The 19,021-nt window shown below is 46.7% G+C and overlaps 1 protein-coding gene across 1 annotated transcript in view; it reads left to right on the top strand.

The window, feature by feature from the left end:
• The window catches only part of LOC122748363 (leukocyte immunoglobulin-like receptor subfamily A member 2), a 76,047-nt gene that overhangs the window by 41,787 nt on the left and 15,239 nt on the right, over nt 1-19,021 (top strand). Inside the window, exons 2-11 of the mRNA XM_043994013.1 lie at nt 6,463-6,735; nt 10,325-10,609; nt 12,162-12,209; nt 12,556-12,675; nt 12,753-12,795; nt 12,915-12,946; nt 13,062-13,114; nt 18,058-18,191; nt 18,474-18,485; nt 18,775-18,835. Coding sequence (XP_043849948.1) covers nt 6,463-6,735; nt 10,325-10,609; nt 12,162-12,209; nt 12,556-12,675; nt 12,753-12,795; nt 12,915-12,946; nt 13,062-13,114; nt 18,058-18,191; nt 18,474-18,485; nt 18,775-18,835 — 1,061 coding nt within the window. The remainder of the gene's footprint in view (nt 1-6,462; nt 6,736-10,324; nt 10,610-12,161; nt 12,210-12,555; nt 12,676-12,752; nt 12,796-12,914; nt 12,947-13,061; nt 13,115-18,057; nt 18,192-18,473; nt 18,486-18,774; nt 18,836-19,021) is intronic.

Genomic DNA, 19,021 nt, shown 5'->3' with positions numbered 1-19,021 from the left:
CACCTCCCCCAGGACCAGATCCCAGGCTTGGGAGGGGACTCCAGCTGCCCTCCAGGGTCTCCCTGGCCTGAATGACAGGTCCTCCCTTTCAGTCCTGCCCAATCCCAGCTGGTCTCTGGGCAGAGCATGACCCTCCAAAGTCCCTCAGAGGAAAGGTTTGATGGCTGAGTCTTAAAATGGGCAGATGACTGGACCCAGAGTCAGGAAGACCTGAGTCCAAATCCAGCCTTAGACACCTAACAGTTGTGAGACTCTGGGCAAGTCACAAGTCTTGCCTGCCTCAGTTTCTCCATCTGTAAAATGAGGCTAATAATAGCTCCTACATGGCAAGATAATTGTGAGGATAAACTCATAGGGACCAGGGATGTGACGCTCTTGTGGGAATGCCCCTTAGCCCACACACTGTTCCCTGGGCCTCTGACCTAACCCAACTATTCTTTGAGCCCCCAATCCCTCCCTAACTGTACCCCAAGTGTGTGTGTGGGGATGATACACAAGATTTAGACAACCTCTTCACCCAGCATATGAGGGTAACTACTGGAATGCTTATGCCCCAGTTGGCTTGGCCATCTGATCTCCTTGCCTGCTCCAGTCTGGTCCAAATGGGAAGAGAGACCCGTGAGAGGGGACAGAGAGAAACAAAGGAGGGGGGAAGCAGCTGCTGGAGGCTTGGTGAGGTCACTAGAGAAAGGAGGAGCAGAGGTGGGGGAATGGGGGAGATGGGAAAGACAAACTCAGCCCTTGAGCTTTCTCAGCCCTTGATCTGCCGGTGACCCTGTGGGACCCCTACCCCTCAACACAGCCCGGCTAGCTGGCCCGAGTCCAAGAGTGCCTGGATGATTCCCCTGTCCCTGCCTCCCCCAGGCCTGAGCTGGGGATGGTGGAGGGGGGTGGGGATGTCTCTCCTGTTCTCATCTCAGCTCCCATAAGGGCAAGACACCTGAGTAACTCTCCCCAGGGAACATCCCTTCTTGCCCCTTACCCTGCTTCTGACCTAGCTCAGTGACTCAAGCAAAAAGAAAAACTCAGGTCTTGGGCAGCTATAAGGCAGGGTGGATAGAGGCCCAGCCTTGGAGTCAGGAGGACCTGAGTTCATGAGAATTGGACATGACTGAAAACTGACTTAACAACAATAATAAGATATCCCAGGCACCGTACTAAGCTTTTTTTTTTCAGGGCAATGAGGGTTAAGTGACTTGCCCAGGGTCACACAGCTACTAAATGTCATATGTCTGAGGCTGGATTTGAACTCAGGTCCTCCTGAATCCAGGGCTGGTGCTTTATCCACTGAGCCACCTAGCTGCCTCTGTACTAAGCATTTTTAGAGATATCTTCTCACCAACAATCTTGGGAAGCAGGGGCTATGTTGATCTCCATTTTACAGCTGAGGAAACTGACAGACTTGGCTAGAATCCAACAGTCAGTAGCTGCTTGAGGGCAAATCTGAATTCAGCTCTTCCTATCTTCAAATGGGCTCACCCATTGAACCACCCAGCTATCTCTGATAGGAAAGGAGCCCATTCTCCCACAGGCAAGACCCCTAAACTCTCCTTGCTGGGACTGAAGACATAGGCAGGAGTTTAAGACTTCCTGAAGAGTTAGAGCCCCAGAAACACCCCGATTCCCCCTTAACCCCCCTCCTCTCTCTCACACACACCTGTACCTACCTTCTCCCTCATCCTCCTCCCTCACTTTCCTGTCTCTACTCCCTCAGCTGCAGCCAGACTGGGGATATTTCCCTAGTAAGTCAGAAGAGGGGCCTGGTCTGAGATGTTGTGGAGAGCCTGTGGAGAGCTGGGCCCTACCCTTCATCCCTTTGGTAGCCAGATGCAGTGATGGAGGACCTCTGTTAAGACATGGGGAATGTCATCCTCCCTCCTCCTCCACTCCACCCCCAGCCCACTGAAGGAAGCCCAGAAGGCAGTAGTCACTCCAAAGGAGGTTTTGATGTGTTTATTTGGTGTAACACCCTGTGGTTTCTTTCATGAGGTGTGAACACTTCTCCAAGTCAAGAAAGGAAAGAGGTGATCCTCTGAGCAAACAAATTAGCCACATCCTTGGGGGAGCTCCAAAGGAATTTGGAGCTGTTTGTGGAGGAAATGCCTGCAGGAAGAGAGATGAGAATTTCACTGGGACCTCTCAGGCCTCCTCCCAATCAGGGGAGCTTGGAGAGAGCATCAGGCCTGCAATCAGGAAGACTGATTTGACCTCAGCCACTTACTAGCATGTGACCCTGGGCAAGTCACTTGATCCTCTTTGCCTCAGTTTCCTAATCTATAAAACGAGTGGGAGAAGGAAATGGCAAACCCTTCCAGTATCCTTGCCAAGAAGGCCCCCAAATGGGGTCTCAAAGAGGCAGGCACATACACCCAAGAGATAAAAATTACACAAGAAAGGAGGGAGGAAGGCTGCTTATGAATTTATTAAACGAACATTGTAGGGGCTTCTTTGAGACTTTGTTCTATATATTACTTTTTTTTCTTTATTCTTTTAAAAACTATTCTTTTTATACAGGATGGCTCTCTGGGAAGGGACGTGGGAAAATCTAGGCACTGTAAAAACTCAAGATGTCAATAAAAATATATTTTTAAAATCGCCTTGACAGATTCCTGGCCAGAGTATGCCTAAGCAGGGTGGGTAAGAATGCTTTTGTCGGATGTCTCACGAGTCTGGTTAAAGGGGAGCTATACTAAAAAGGATGGGAGCAGGGGAAAGAGACCAGGACAGAGAGGGGCCACACAGAAGGAATAACACCTGGGGCATCACCTTAAGTGCCTGAAGGTGAGGACCAGAGGCCATTATGCAGAGGGGAAGATTGGCCCTCCCAGGTGGCTGAGACTGCGTGGGAGGAAGCTAGTGACTGGCTTAAGGCTCCAGGTGGAACTACTATACTCAGAAGAACCAGGGTACAAGAGCAGGTAGTGGGAACAGCTTTGTGCATTAGGAAGGCACACTTGTGCGAGGACATCCTGGAGCTGGAGAGAGACCAAGGGAGGGACAGGGTGTGGGAGAAGGTCTTGTTTGTTCATAGCTGCAGCTAAGGTTCTAAATTCAATAACAATTTCTCTGGGCACACAGTTAGAAAAACTAATACCTACTGAGGAACCTCCCATTTATATCTGTCTGGCCTGGCTGTGGTGGAGGCAAAATTCCGTTGGCTAGAAATGTTTGGGTAAATAAACAGCAGATTATATTATAGGGCCTGTGGACATATAGACATCAGAAGGGAAAGTTGAGGAAAGGGCTGACCTGTTCTTGGGCCGTGGTCCCACACTCCAAGGTGGGCATCTCCCGGAGATCACCTTTCTTTGCCTTGGCTCAGTGCTCCACTTTCTTCTTAAAAGCATGGCAGACATGCTGTGATGCCCTCACCCTCACAAACTTTAGACCCTCTCAGCATCTCTCCTGTGTAACATGGCTTCTTCCTTCCTACAAAGGGACCAGGGCATGAACCAGTCTCACTCACAGGGGCTTTGATTGATTCAAGGAGGTGTATAGGCCACAGTCACATTCAGTTCTCATTATTTGACTCAAGCTAAAAGTATTTTTTGCCTGGTTAAAATATCAGAGTTAAAATGAGGTGGTTTCAACTTCATCTTCATACTGTTCTGAATCTGATTCTCACTAACAGAGAGGACTTGGTTGCTGAGGTAGAAATGATGAGAAATCTGAGGGGAAGTGACCACTCCACCCTAGAGTTTGTGACAGAGGAGGGGAAATCCAGGCATGATCTGACATGTAGCTTCAATTTGGGGAAAGTAGATTTCAAAAGGTTCAGATAAAAAAGAAAGGTGTTGTATCTACTATTTGTAACCCCATTTGGAGTTTTCTTGGCAAAGATATTAGAGTGGTTTGCCATTAACTACTCCAACTCATTTTATAGATGAGAAAACAGGCAAACAGGGATAAATGCCTTACCCAAGATCATACAGTTAGTTTTTGAGGCTAGATTTGAACTTAGGAAGAAATCTTCCTGATTGCAGGCCTGGCGCTCTATCTACTGTGTTGGCTAGCTTTCCATCTCCCCCCCCCACCCCCACCCCCACAAGATAGGTAGGATCTCACAAACTAAAATGCTTCAGGGAAAGCCAGCCCAGGCAGACCTCAAGGGAAATCATTCTAGTGAAGAGGAAACATGAGATTTGTCTTAAGAGATGAATATTGGGGCAGCTAGGTGGCACAGTGGATCAAGCATTGGCCCTGGATTCAGGAGGACCTGAGTTCAAATCTGGCCACAGACACTTGACACATACTAGCTGTGTGACGCTGGGAAAGTCACTTAACCCTCATTGCCCCCACAAAAACAAACAAAAAAAGATGAATATTGATGGGCAGAGAATTCATCAAGTGTTTAAAAAAGAAACATCCAGAAGATGGAAACAAAGTAGGTGATAGGAGACCAATGGGAGGATAAGAAGGAGGAACAGTTGTGTTAGAACATCCCAGGAATGCAGAAGCTCAGGAGTTGAGACTGGCCCAGATGAAGGGTTCTATTTTCTTAACTGTATTGGGAGGAAGAGAAGGAACAGAGAAGGGAGGGAGGTTTGGGGGAGGGAGAATCAGGATGATAACAATAGACAATAGAGATACAGAGAAGCCTATTTTTCATTTTATTTCTGTTTTCTCGATGAAGGACAATGACTGACCTTCTGACTGGAAACAGCTGAACAGCTAACCAAAAGTTAAAAGCCATGATAAATTTAGGAGACAGCAAGAGAGCCCCATGCTGCCCTGGATGAACTCAAGTCACCCAGCTCAAACCAATTCCATTCTAAGAACTGGCAACTGTGACTGCAGAGTCCCTGTTCGTGATATTGGAAAGATCATAGAAGGTGGGAAAGGAACCCATGGAAGACCAGAAAAGGACAAACGGAGCAATTTTGAGCAAAGGGAAGAGAACAATATTGCCTTTCTGGCACAAATCCAACCTGGCCAAAGTATAATCTTCTAAGCATGTTGCTGTAGCTTCTTTGCTCATGTTGTTTTCAGTATTTGTAGTGATATAGGATATAGATTTCTTTTTCTATTTTATCTCTATGTGGTTTAGGACCAAGTTTGTCTTCTAGGAAGATTTTAAGAGAATCCCTTCTCTGGTATATGTCATATAAACTAGGTCCATTTTATTTTTAAAAGACATTGAAGCCATTCTCCAATAGACAGATGGTCAAGAGATATGAATAGATCTGCTCCCTCTTCTCGGACCCCAATCACTGGTTCTTATGCATCCTTCCTTTCTCTCTTAATCCACACTTTATTATCTGCACTCTCACCTTTCCCTGCAAGTTTGTTTTGCTTGGGACTACTCCTTTCCCAAGGCCACAAGGTGGCACCAATAGTGCACAGAGCACGGCGCCTGGAATAAGGAAGACTCGTCTTTCTGAGTTCAAATCCAGCCTCAGATGCTTACTAGCTGGGTGACCCTGGACAAGTCACTTAACCCTGTTGGCCTCAGTTTCCTCATCTATAAACTAAACTGGAGAAGGAAATGGCAAACTGCTCCAGTATCTCTGCCAAGAAAACTTTAAATGTGGTCACCAAGATACAGTTGAAACAACTAAACCATAACTCCTTCCCCAACTCTATGCTCTTCCCTTAAACTTCCCTCTCCCTCCCCCCCCCCATCTGCCCCCTGGTTGAGTTGCATAAATTTTGATATCAAAATCTGTGTGTGCCTGTGTGTCCCTGGGCCTCCTCCTCCTCCTTGCAGCCCCTCCCTATAAAACCCCACCCCCCTTGAACTGGAGACCACAAGGAAAGAAGAAGCTGTTTGTTCCCTTTCTTTAAAAGGCTGGGGATTGGGAAACTTCACTGGGCTGGCCACATCAGGATCCTCTACCTCTGCCCCTCTGCCTCACCTTCTCTCCAGAGTCCAGGGCCCCCATGGCCCCCATGGCCCCCATGGTCCCCACACTCATTGCTCTGCTGTGCTTTGGTGAGTCCTGGGGAGGGAGATTCATGAAGGCTCCTGGGATGGGGGCTCTTGTAGCTTTTACAGTAGCCTTACAGATCATTGTGGCCATTCCTCAGCCCATACATGCCTTTTACAAAGGGAGAAACTGAGGCTCAGAGGGGGAACTGATTTTCTGGAGGTCCCAGTGAGCGGGGGCAGGATCCAGGTCTCCTGGAACCCACCTAGCCTCTCTCAGTCCAGTCTCCATGTCCAGGCTCTGGCTTCCTTTTTTTTTTCTCTAGGATTGGGTAGGAAGGAAGTGGGGAGCCATGTCTAATAGGGGTCTTCTCCAACAGAACTGTGTGTGGGCCAAAGGATCAGGACACAGGCAGGTGAGCACCTTCCCTTCCCTCCACCCCAAGCCCAGATCCCCATTTGTCACAGACTGGGTGGCTGGAGAGGGAGGATGTAGGAGCCTGGGTGAGGCTAAATGTGGGTGTCTATGGGAGGAGAGACTGGGGACAGGGAGGGAGGACCCTCTGGACCTCTGAGCTCTGCGGATTCTCTTCCAGGGATGCTCTTCAGACCCACCCTCAAGGCTGACTCAGGTCCTCTGATCCCCCGGGGGACAGCTGTCACCCTCAGGTGCAAGGGACATCCTGGGGCTACTTGGTATGGTCTGAAGAAAGGAGAATCTCAGTCTCAGAATATGACTAGAGTTGGGATGGAGGCTCAATTCAATATTTCATCTATGACAAAGGACACCGCAGGAAGTTACTGCTGCCTCTACAAGAGCCAGTCTAGCTTATCAGAGCCCAGTGAACCTCTGGAGCTGGTGATGACAGGTGAGATGGAACCCTCAGCCTCTGGCTTTGCTTCTCAGCCAAGGCTAAGTCTGTGTCCCCAGCAGGTCCAGCCCTCACCACCACCAACCACTCTGCCCCACTCCCTGCTTGGCTTCCTAGCTGAGCCCCACCTCAGGAGCTCATGGTCAGTCTTAGGGCCAGAGAGGAGGTAGGACCCTTATCTCAGGGAATCAGAACCAAGATTGATTGGTTCTACAGAGGATCTCAGACTGAGCTTCCTTAGAGAAGAGTAAATGGGGTGTCTCCCAGTGCACATCCATGGCCTTTATACATGAAGGAGAGAAAGATGCCCACACAGGTCTCCCTGCCACTCACAGATGAGACCAGGGTCAAGGACTGGGGCTGCTCTGTCATTCTATATTCTTCTGTCAATCAACAACCACTTATTAATCATCTTCTGCATGCCAAGCACAGTGCTAATCTTTGGGTATATCAAGGAAGCCAAAAGACAGACCTTGTTCTCAAAGAGTTTCCAGTCTGATGGGGAAGACAACAAGCAGACAACTATGGCCAAACAAGCTATGGACAGGATAAATAGGCAATAACCAACAGCCAGAAGGTTCTAGACATCTGAGGGATCAGGAAAAGCTTCCTGGCGGTGGGATTTTAACTGGGACTTGGCCAAGGAGGCCAAGAAATGGAGATGAGAAATGGGAAAATTCTTGGCATTGGAGACATCCAAAATTCACAGTCAGGAGATAGAGTGTCTTCTGCAAGGGACGACAAGGATATCACTGCCACTGGATGACAGAGGATGAGATGGGGAGTGACAGGGAGAAGGGGGCAATATTACAAAGGGCCTTGAATGCCAAGCAACGGATTTTATATTTGATCCTAGAGGTGATAGAAAGTCACTGGACTTTGTTGAATGGCAGGGAGACATGATCAGACCTTTGCTTTAGGACAATCACTTTCAGAACTGAATGGGGGATGGACTAGAGTGGGGAGGGACTCGAGGGAGGCAGACACCTCCCCCTAGCCCTCAGTGGCTATTGTGATAGTTCAGGTAGAAGCGATAGATCCAGATAATGAGGGTCTGCACCAGGGTGGGGCCGGTGTCAGAGAGAGGGAGATAGATGTGAGAGATGCTGTTTAGGTAGAAACAAGAAGAGTTGATGTCACATTAATGAGAGAGAGAGGGAAGAGTTAAGGATGAAGCCTGGGTGACTGACTGGCTGCTGGTCCCCTTGACAATAATATGGATGTTAGGAAGAGCGGGGAGGTTGGGGGGAAAGAGAATGTGCTCAATTTGGGATCTGGTGAGTTTAAGGTGTCTGTTCAAAATGTCCACTAGGTAGTTGGGGAGGTGAGACTAGAGGTCAGGAAAAATTAGGGCTAGTCAAATAAATCCAATAACTACCTGCCTGAAAATTCTAGTTGGAGGAGATACCCAAGTAAAATATCATACAGGGAGAAGAAGCCCCAGGATTGAACCTTGAGATATATCCAAGGTTAAGGGGTGTGACTTGGATGAAGATAGAGCAAAAAACAGAGGGGTCATCAGACAGGTAGGGGGAGCATTAGAAGAGGGTAGGGATTAGTGTCATTTGTGGGATTAAGTGGGTTAACCACGAGAGACTCCTGCAGTCTCTCTCTCTCTCATTTTTTTTTTGTGGGGCAATGAGGGTTAAGTGACTTGCCCAGGGTCACATAGCTAGTAAGTGTCAAGTGTCTGAGGCTGGATTTGAACTCAGGTCCTCCTGAATCCAAGGCCAGTGCTTTATCCACTGTACCACCTAGCTGCCCTGCTTCTGCAGTCTCTTATCAAGAAGAGTTGTTGGAGGAGAATGGGTGAGGTAGGGAAGGGAGGGATTGAACTGGGAAGGAGATCCCCTAAGAGAACATCTATGGGAAGAAGAACCAGTAGAAGACAGGGAAAGATGGAAGACAAGAAAGGACCAAGATGGGCAGGACCAAAGGGAGGGGGACACCATCTGCTAAAGAGGACACTGTGACCCAGCTGAATTCACATAGGGATGCAAGAATGCATTGATGAAAACCAAATACACAGCTGATCACATGAAAACCAGACACACCATGGTTATTTCCATAGATGAGGAAATAACAAAATGGAACATTCACGTATGGAACAATCCCTAAAAAAAGAAATGGAAAGAAATGGCTGTGGGCATGTTGGGGTTTCTTTGCATAGGATCAAAAACAAATCTCAAAATGAAGGGTTTGCATCATCTTCCCACAGAGACACAAGGTGTTTTCCCATTATCATTATGAGTAAAGCCAAAGGAGCCCCCTCCCCATGATGGTTTGACATAATTTAGAAATGCCAAGTATAACAAGGAGACAAGAAAAGAAACAGCATCAGCAGGAGAACAAGTTATTTCTATTTGCAGATAACATAGTTACCCAGAGAACCCCAGAAAGACATCTTGTTATCAATCATTTCATTTCATTCCAATTCTTCATGACTCCATTTGGGGTTTTTTGGCAAAGATACTAGAGAAGTTTGCGATTTCCTTTTCCAGCTCATTTTACAGATGAGGAAACAGAGGCAAAGAGGGTGAAGTGACTTGCCCAGGCTCACACAACTAGTAAGTGTCTGAAGCCAGATTTGAACTCAGAAAGATGAGTGCTTGCGACTTCAGGGCCAGCCCCACTCTGTGCACTCTGGTGCCCCCTAGCTACCCAGAAAGACAATAACTATAGGAAAATAGCCCTTCGGCAAAGAGGATTATCCTTTGGCTATCATACATAGTGGCTAGAGAGAGAAGCAGCCTTGGGGACTCAAGCGGCATCTCTGAGATACCCACTCCTCCAAAGTGACTGTTCCAGGAGTTGTCTGGAGCTCTGTAAGGTCTTGGAGCATTGGAGCCAAGTCCAAATCCTGCGCTGCCTGACCCGATAAAAACTCCTTTTCTGAAGAATCTCTCGTTAGAAGTCGACTTCCAGGGTTTGCAAGTTTAGGATTTTGCTGATATTGGTATGAGCCCTCAGGCTCTACTCATCAAAATGTTGGTGATAAAAGGATATACCTGGTCCGCTATTATATGTCTATCTGCAGCATTGTCGATGCACTCTATTGAAAAATAACAATAACTAACATTCATATAGTGGTAACTCTGTGCCACTTTACAATTATTATCGCATTTGATCCTCACAACAACACTGGGAGGGAAGGGCTATTATTATCCTCAATTTTAGAGATGGGGAAACTGAGGCAGCCAAAAGATAAGTGACTTTCCCAGGGTCACACAGCTAGTAAGCGTCTGAGGCCAAATTCTAACTCCAGTCCTCTGACATTAGATCAGGTGCTCTATCCACTGTGCTACCTGGCTGCAAGATCATTAACCCCACCTTAGTAATGCATGGCTTTCAATTTGTTTCAGCTCCATACATGCGCATCAAATTTCATGAGAGGGCAGCTAGGTGGTGCAGTGGATAGAGCACCAGCCCTGGATTCAGGAGGACCTGAGTTCAAATCCAACCTCAGACACTTAACACTTACTAGCTGTGTGACCCTGGGCAAGTCACTTAACCCCAATTGCCTCACTTAAAAAAAAATTTCCCGAGAAAATAAGTGCGCTTTTTAAGCACAAAACTTTACTTCTAGGCCTCTATGACAAGCCCTTGCTGTCAGTGGTGCCAAGCCAAGAAGTGGTCTTGGGACAGAATGTGACCCTCAGCTGTCAGGATGAGAAGAAATTTGATAGGTTCGCCTTCTGCAAGAGGGAAGGGGCCAACACCTCTTGTCTGCAGAGCAACGGGTCTCAGCAGAACTTTTCTATCCCAGTTGTGACAGCTGCTCATGTTGGGATTTACTGGTGCTATGCATTTCACAGTCAACATCCCTACCTGTGGACAGCCCCCAGTGGTCCTGTGGATCTCAGGGTCACAGGTGAGGGAACCCCCACCTGTCTCCTTTCTTCTCGATGTCTCCCACTGCTCCCCACTGGCCTAGGACTCAGCCTCGCTACTCTGGTCCCAGGAAGGCTATGGAGGGAGGATCCTAGGCCCTCTGGGAGGCTCTGAGTGGAGAGACCCAGAGTTAAAAGAATGAGGGATAGGAAGCCCACAGTGGGGTCTCTCCTCTCCCTCCCTGATGTAGACCATAGGACAGCAATCCAGCCCCCAGGGTTTTTCCTCTCCCCTTTCTCAGAGAATCTTTGCCTCAGAATTCCTGTGAAACCTTAAGGGTTGACCTACAATAAAAAATCAACCAACATTTCACTTACCAGGTGCCAAGCACTGTGCTAAGGTCCTGGGGGTACAAAGAAAGCTAGAACCAGGCAGTGTTCCTGATTCTAAAGGGGTTGGCCTCCACCTCCAGAGGCTCAGATGAGGAGAGAGAGGTTCAGGGAATTGAGTCAAAGGCCTACAAAGGATAGCAGAAAGAGAAGACCGCCCTGCAGAAGTGGAAGCCTCCACCTGCACCCCAATTTCTCTTGGGCCTCTACTCCATACCGATGGGCCTTGGAAGCTCCCTCCTTAGCCAACAAATGCACCCTTATGGAAGACTAAGCAGCTCCCCTCTCAATAAGGATGGACAGAGAAGGCTCTTGGTGCCAAGTGTGGTAGTGCTCCCTATGCAATTGTGCTCCCTGTGCAGTGTTGCTCCCTGGCCCTGCCTCCTCAGGCCTGAACCTTTTCCCTCCTTTTACTGGGGAACCCGAGGGGACAGGAGGTCTAAATAGGGAACGACACCCAAGAGAGGGGACAGGCAGAAAGAAGACAGAGGAGCTGAGATCCAGCCCCCTGGGGGTTAGGGAGGTTACTGGAGAAAGGAGAACAGAGCTGAGGGTGAGGGGAGAAGGAAGACGCAGCTCCAGCCCTTCTGTTTTCTCTACTCCTGATTCACTGGTGACCCGTCACCAACACAGCCAGGCCCCCTGGCCCGACAACCTCTCCAGCCTCTTAGCCCAGGGGAAGAAGGAACCCCCCCAGAGTAGCTCAGTGTTCCCCCCAGCCTTGCCTCCCCCAGTTCTGAGATGGGGGAGGGAATGAGGGATCTCCCACTTGTTCTCACTTCACTGAGTTATCATCTCCAGGGAATATACCTTCCTGACCCTAAGTCTGCCTCTGATCTAATTCAGGGACTCTGTCCTGAGAGAAAGCAGAGGGAAAATTAAGCCTGTGGAACCGGGGAGATAAAAGGGTCCTGAGGATTCAGATGGCTCCTTCTCTCCCACTCCAGCTCCTCCACTGGCCTCCCCAACTTTCCCCTTGTTCTCCAGAAGTCCAGGCAGAGATAGAGAAAGGGAATCCTAGGAATTACAGAGTCATCTAATGTCAGGGGCCAAAGGACCTTGAGAGGTTAAAATCCAAGCAGGCCCCCTTATCTCACATTGAGGAAGAGCAGAGGCAAGTCTTGAACCCAGTCCTCTGGGGTCCCATCCCAGGACCTCTCTGGGCTTTCCCCTGCCCAGTTCCTAATCTTGCTCCTTCTCAAGTCCCAGGGACATCTGCTCCACGGCCGCAACCTCTAGACGTGATATTTGGTAAGTAATGAGTGGAGTCTCAGTGTCGGTGAGAAGAAGGCAGGGGGCTCAAAGCTAATTGAGGGTGGAGCTTTCCCTTCTGCTGGCCTCAGGCCCAGCAGCACCCCCACTTGTCCCTGCTTGGTCACCATCTCCTGGGCCTCTTCTCTTCCCCTCCCCCCAAGTCTTTCACTCCCGGACACGCTTTCCAAGAACAAGTCTGAATCTCTCCTAAGACTGAGGGTTCCCCAAGGACAGGACTTTGTCCTTCACCCCCACTCACACTGGAGGCCCCCAAGGACCAGGATAGTGCCATCACAGCCACTCCAACTTCCCTCCCCTTGGTCTTTCCCCTTGTCTTTTTCAGGTTTTTCCAGATTCCAAGTAGGCATCTTGATAGGCTTCTTAGCACTCCTCATCCTGGTCTCTCTCATCTTCCTCTCCTTCTTCCTCCTTCGATGCCAACAGCAGCGTCAGGCCAAACTCCGTGAGTCCTTGGGGCCAAGGGTGACTTGGTCTGAGCTCCTGATGGGGTACAGAGCTGATCTCCAATTCTCTTTGCAGGGACTGGAGGCAAAGAGGCAGATGTTGAAGAGACCCTCAGGAGGTAGGAAGGACCCCAGAAACACCCTGATTCCTCCTGACTCCCCCTGCCACCCCTGCAGTGTTCCCTCCCACTATCTCCTTCCTCTTTCCTAATTATCCTGTCTGCTTCCACATCTACAGCCAGGCTGAGGATGCTTCCCCAGAGTCTCCATGTAAGTGAAAGGGGAGCATGTCAAGGCTAACATGGTCTGGGGGGTTGGAAGGAGATGTCTGGGCCTGGGGAGAGCCAAGATCCTGCTCTTTCACCCCTTCCCCTTTGGCCTCCAGATGCGGTTGTGAAGGGTATCCAGCTGGATGAGCACAGGAAGCCCAATGTCCTGGTGAGTCTAACAGTCCAATTCAACAACATGGTTGTGGTCATGGCATTTACTGCACCAGGCCCTATGGATGTTCAAGAGTGAGCTGCTGATGTGGCCATCTCCCACAGTGCTCACCTCCCTTGTGCAGGTCCTGATCCCCTCTCACCAGGACTGGCGCACCAGACTCCTTATTCTATCCTTATTATCTGCAATCCGTACCCTGTCCAACACACTCCAAAATTAATCCCACAAAAAAGCATGGATTCATCTGTAGGCAGGATCTTGTGAGGGCTCGACTAGGATATTTCAGGCCTGTTTCTCCACCCTCACTTTTATTTAATATCTGCCTTCACCTTTGTCTTCTTGTGTAATTTTAGAAAGAAATGTCTTAAGGGTTTCTCTGTTGTCATCGTTGTTACCCTTGATTGTTGTATTTGTTTACCCTTCTTGTATTTCTGTTGTGTAGGGTATTTGAGAAGCAAATAATTTCTTCAGGTCTGTGTTTTGTTTTGTTTTTCTGGGAAAGTTTTAAACACTTCTTTTTTATAAAATATTCATCATTTTTTATTTGTGGTTAGGCTCAGATTTGCTCTTCAGAACACATTACTCCACTCTTTCCTGTGGTTTCTGGTGGGTGCAGAATAGTCTTGTATTATTTGACCATCCTTTCCTTTATATTTGAAGGTCATCTCTGGTCACTTGCAAAATACATTTGTTTTTCAATGGAATTGTTCAATTTAACTACTATGTCTCTTGGAGTTTGTAATCTCATGAATTTCTGGAGACAATCTATAGATTTTTTTAGATTGACTTTATTTTCTGTTTTCAGAAATTCTAAGCAGTTTTCTCATATATTTTCTTGCATTAGGATATTTAGGGGTTTTTTTTTTTTTTTTGCTGTGTCTTGTTCTTTGGGGAGGTCCATAATCCTTAAGTTGTCTTTACTCATCCTGTCTTTGAGATCAATATGCTTTGTTTTGTTTTGTTTTTGTGGGGCAATGAGGGTTAAGTGACTTACCCAGGGTCACACAGCTACTAAGTGCCAAGTGTCTGAGGCTGGATTTGAACTCAGGTCCTCCTGAATCCAGGACTAGTGCTTTATCCACTGAGCCACCCAGCTGCCCCCAAGATTAATATGTTTTGCTTATTTGAAGATCTTGCTTTCTTTTAATGATGTTGCTTTTTGCTTCTCTTCTTCCAAATTGTCCTTCGCTTCCATTTCCATCCATTCCCAATCAATTATTCTCACTTGCCACTGTGGATTCAAGTTTTTCTATTCTGCCTTTTATGTCTGCTGTGTAGGTCATAAATTCTGCTCTCACCATTTTTATTTCTCTTTTAACCATTCAGCAACAACCTCCTGCAGTCCTGGGCTCTCTTGGGAAGCCACTTGGTCCTGTGCCTCATCAAGTATTGTTTCATTTTCTGTTGTTCTGCAAAATAATTCATAAATGCATGAATTCTCTTATTTGACCTGAATGCTATTTCCCCTTTTACTCTCAGTATCTTCCCTGTTGGTTTGTCTGCCTGTGATCAGGGGTTTTCTTTGAGTTTTATTCCTTCTGAGATCTTTGACAATTTCAGGCTTTTTCTCATATATTTCCCCCTATTGCTCCTCTGACTCCATCTCCTTTTATAGTGGTTGCCCTAAGGACTATGGGTCTCTCTCTCTCTCTCTCTCTCTCTCTCTCTCTCTCTCTCTCTCTCTCTCTCTCTCTCTCTCTCTCTCTCTCTCCTCAAAGCATCTCAGCTTCCTCTCATACCAGACAATTCATGGCTCTCCCTGTCTAGGTCTCTGACCCAACTGGCTTTGAGGGGATACAGAATGGAGCCCAGCTAGATACTGGGCTTTTTCTCTCAGGCTTAGTGGAATGCCACAAAGCCCATCCCCTCCTCATGTTCTGCCCTGTTCCCTCTGCTCCTCAGTTCTCTGACCTGGTGCCACTGAATGCTGCCACAGGGCTATTGTCACCTGAGCACACTTCTGTCATGTGCATCTCCATGGGGGGTGGCAGTGGGGAGAGAAGTCAGAGTGTAGAGTTGAGATCAATGGCAAGTGCATGGGCCCACTGCATGGTTGGCAGTGGAAGAGATGAGTGAGTTCAGGTTAGGGATTTCTGGACTTCTCTGCTGTTAGTTCATGTTTTTTTTTTACCTTGTTTGGGTTCTTGGTATCCTAGATCATGGAGCCAGTGGACACTGCTTTATCTCTGGCCCATAATTCCTATTCTGGAGAGGTTTGAGGGGACATGAGCATCAGAGAACATGTCTAGCTCTAGTCCTCCATCTTTGTAGCCATGCCTAACCCCTTCTTTTTTTATATAGTATTTTATTATTTTCCAGTCACATGTAGAGATAGTTCTCAACATTTGTTTTTATAAGATTTCTAGTTTCAAATTTTTCTCCCTCCCTCCCCTTCCTCCCCCCTCCCCAAGACAGCAAGCAATCTGATATAGGTTATATATGTACAATCACATTAAACATATTTCTGCATTAGTCATGCTGTGAAAGAAGAATCAGAGCAAAAATGGGAAAACTTCAAAAAAGAAAAACAACAATAACAAAAAAAAAATAGAAATAGTATGGTTTGATCTGCATCCAGATTCCACAGTTCTTTTTTTCGGGATTTGGAGAGCCTTTTCCATCATGAGTCCTTTGGAATTTATCTTGGTCCCTTGCATTGCTGAAAAGAATCAAGTCTATCACAGTTGATCAACACATAATGTTATTGATACTGTGTACAATGTTCTCCTGGTTCTGCTCATCTCACTCATCATCAGTTCATGCAAGTCCTTCCAGGTTTCTCTGAAATCTGCCTGCTCATTATTTCTTATAGCACAATAGTATTCCATTACATTCATATACCACAACTTGTTCAGCCATTCCCCAACTGATGGGCAACCTCATAATCTCCAATTCTTTGCCACCATAAAAAGAGCAGCTATAAATATTTTTGTACATGTGGGTCCTTCTCCCTTTTTATGATCTCTTTGGGAAAAAGACCTAATAGTGGTATTTCTGGGTCAAAGGGTATACACAGCTTTTTAGCCCTTTGGGCATAATTCCAAATTGCTCTCCAGAATGGTTGGATCAGTTCACCACTCCACCAACAATGCCTTTTAGTGTTCCAATTTTCTCACAGCTTCTCCAACATTTATTATTTTCCTTATTTGTCATATTAGCCAGTCTGATAGGTGTCAGGTGGTAGCTCAGAGTTGTTTAAATTTGAATTTCTCTAATCAATAGTGATTTAGAGCATTTTTTCATATGGCAATATCAAATTTTCACATGGCCTTGATTTCTTCATCAGAAAACTGCCTGTTCATATCCTTTGACCATTTCTCAAATGGGGAATGACTTGAATTCTTTTTTTTTTTTTTTTTTTTGGTGAGGCAATTGGAGTTAAGTGACTTGCCCAGGGTCACACAGCTAGTAAGTGTTAAGTGTCTGAGGCCGGATTTGAACTCAGGTACTCCTGACTCCAGGGCCAGTGCTCTATCCACTGCACCACCTAGCTGCCCCTTGAATTCTTATAAATTTGATTTAGTTCCTGATATATTTTAGAAATGAGGCCTTTATCAGAAGTACTGCCTATAAAAATTGTTTCCCAGATTTCTGTCTCCCTTCTAATTTTGAATGCAATGCTTCTGTTTGTACAAAACCTTTTTAATTTTATGTAATCAAAATAATTGATTTTGCATTTCATATTATTCTCTATCTCTTGTTTTATCATAAACTGTTCTCCTTGCCAAAGATCTGAGAGGTAAACTATTCACACTTAAATTCTTCTACCCATCCCACCAGATTAATCTTCCTAGAGCATAGATTGGCACCGGATTTCCCTCCTGCCTGGGAAGCTCAGGGGATCTCTGTTGCCTTTAGGATAAAATACAGGTTCACATCTGGCTTTCAAAATCAGGGCCCAAACCACTGCCTTGTGCAAGAGGCCTTTCTTCACTTTCTTAGATGCCATCTCCACTCTCAGGTTGCCTTCTGTCCAATCTGTATGTATCTTGTATTCACTCAATTGTTTCTATGCTATCTCCCCAAGTAGAACTTGAGCTCCCAAGGGGCAGGGGCCTATTTTGCCTTTCTTGGTATCCCTAGCACTTAGCATGATGCCTGGCACACAGTAGGTGGTTAATAAATCCTTGATTATTCATGAATTGACATGGGAATGAAGTTCAGAGGAGAGACTTTGGCTGAATATATAGTTCTATAAATCGTTGTTGGAGAAATGATCATTAAGACCATGAAAATTGATGAGGTCACAAAGACAGTGAAGGTTTTTTTTTTTAAGAATTGAAGCAAATTTGGGCATGTTTGAAGAAAGCTTGGAAGGAACCAGTAAAAAAAAGAGGTTGAAAATTCTTTGGGGAGGGAGAGAGGATGCTTGAGAATACAATCTTCTGGAGAAAATGGGAAGAGATAGGATCAAAGCCACCTCCTTATTAATGACTGGAGAAAGGAGGAGAGAGCAGGGGATGAGGTCCAGAGATTTCAAGATGAAGAGGATGAGAAAAAAGCTCACATCATAAAGAGGTAAAGTTCACAGGTGGGGATGCATTAGGGAGGAGGTATAGGAGACTTGAGCAGTGAAGAAAAGGTTTGGAAAAGCTGCAGAGAGGAGAAATGGGGAATCAATTGGTGGGGGGGGGGAGGGGGAATAAAAGGACTGCCTTGCTGCAGTGACAGCCCAGTTGAGGTTGGATACAATGAACTTATAATGTGCTTAGTCGGCATAATTATGGAACTTCCCCCTGCTTGGTTGAGAAGCAAGTGAGTCAAATGGTGTGAGTAATGACTGTGCCAGTAATCCAGGATTGAGGTCCAGTGATAGATGACTGGTCACAGGACAAAGAAGCCAAAGGATTTGAGTGCACAAGACATCTGTGCTGTCATTAAGACTGTCCTTTATGACCAGCTCATCTTCCATCTTTCTCCCCACCCCCTATCCCCAACAGGTTGAAGACCCTCAAGAAGTGACTTATGCCCACCTGATCCACAAGACCCCCAGTCAGCACCTTGAGCGCCTTCCTCCATTCCCACCAGGGGAGTCCATCGTCTATGCCCCATTGGCCATCCAGGAAGCATCCTAGTCGGTCCATCTCTTGCCAGCTTGGCCTCCGCTTTCCCTTTGTAGGCTATAATCTCAACCACTGGACAGACTCTGAAGTCTCGTTGACATTGAACACCAGGCACCCATGAATTTGAACACTGGGGTAGCCTTAGCCCTGACATGGAGACTATACAAGAATACCTCAATATATTTTAGTTCTGTGGTCAATTGAGCAATAAAAAACCTTTGTTAAATACCCCGTATGTGCCAATCACTGTGCTAAGCACTGGTTAAGTATCACCTGTATCTTTACCCCAACAGCCTTAGAAGTCTGTATGGGCCGATGCTGTCTCCTTCCCCAATAAATGTTTTCTGCCCTTATTCAGTCAAAACAAGGAAACTGGCTGAAGAAAGGAAGTAGATAAACAAAGAAATGAAGAAAAGAAGAACTGGGCTGCAGTATTTGGGACCTTTCTTCTTATCTTTCCTGAAATCCTGCCTCCAGTCACAACTTCCTCTTACCTATTACCATCCTCCACTCACTCATACTTCCTTCCTTTCTTGAACCCTGAGGCTTTACCCCCTGACTCAAGCAAATTTCCTTCCTTCCCCTTTTCTCTAGGGTGACATATCTTGATCCCTGGCTAAAAGAGGAAAAACTGGGTTTCTTCTTGACTGAAAGAGTACAGGAGAGACCTTGCTCACATTTAGCTAGCTGGCCTCTCCTGGGAAGCTGGGACTTGCCTGAGACCTTATTCTCCCTCCCTGTGGGAGGGACTGGAGAAGAGATGCCCTTTCCAGCTGGTTTGATCCTGAACCTTCTGGGCAAACAGAGGAGGAAGACAGGTGGAATGGGAGGATCTCACTCC

This window comes from Dromiciops gliroides, chromosome 3 (genome assembly GCF_019393635.1).
Source record: "Dromiciops gliroides isolate mDroGli1 chromosome 3, mDroGli1.pri, whole genome shotgun sequence".
Lineage (NCBI taxonomy): Eukaryota > Metazoa > Chordata > Mammalia > Microbiotheria > Microbiotheriidae > Dromiciops > Dromiciops gliroides.
Note: the sequence above shows the minus strand (reverse complement) of the source record. Positions and strands in the feature narration are given on the sequence as shown.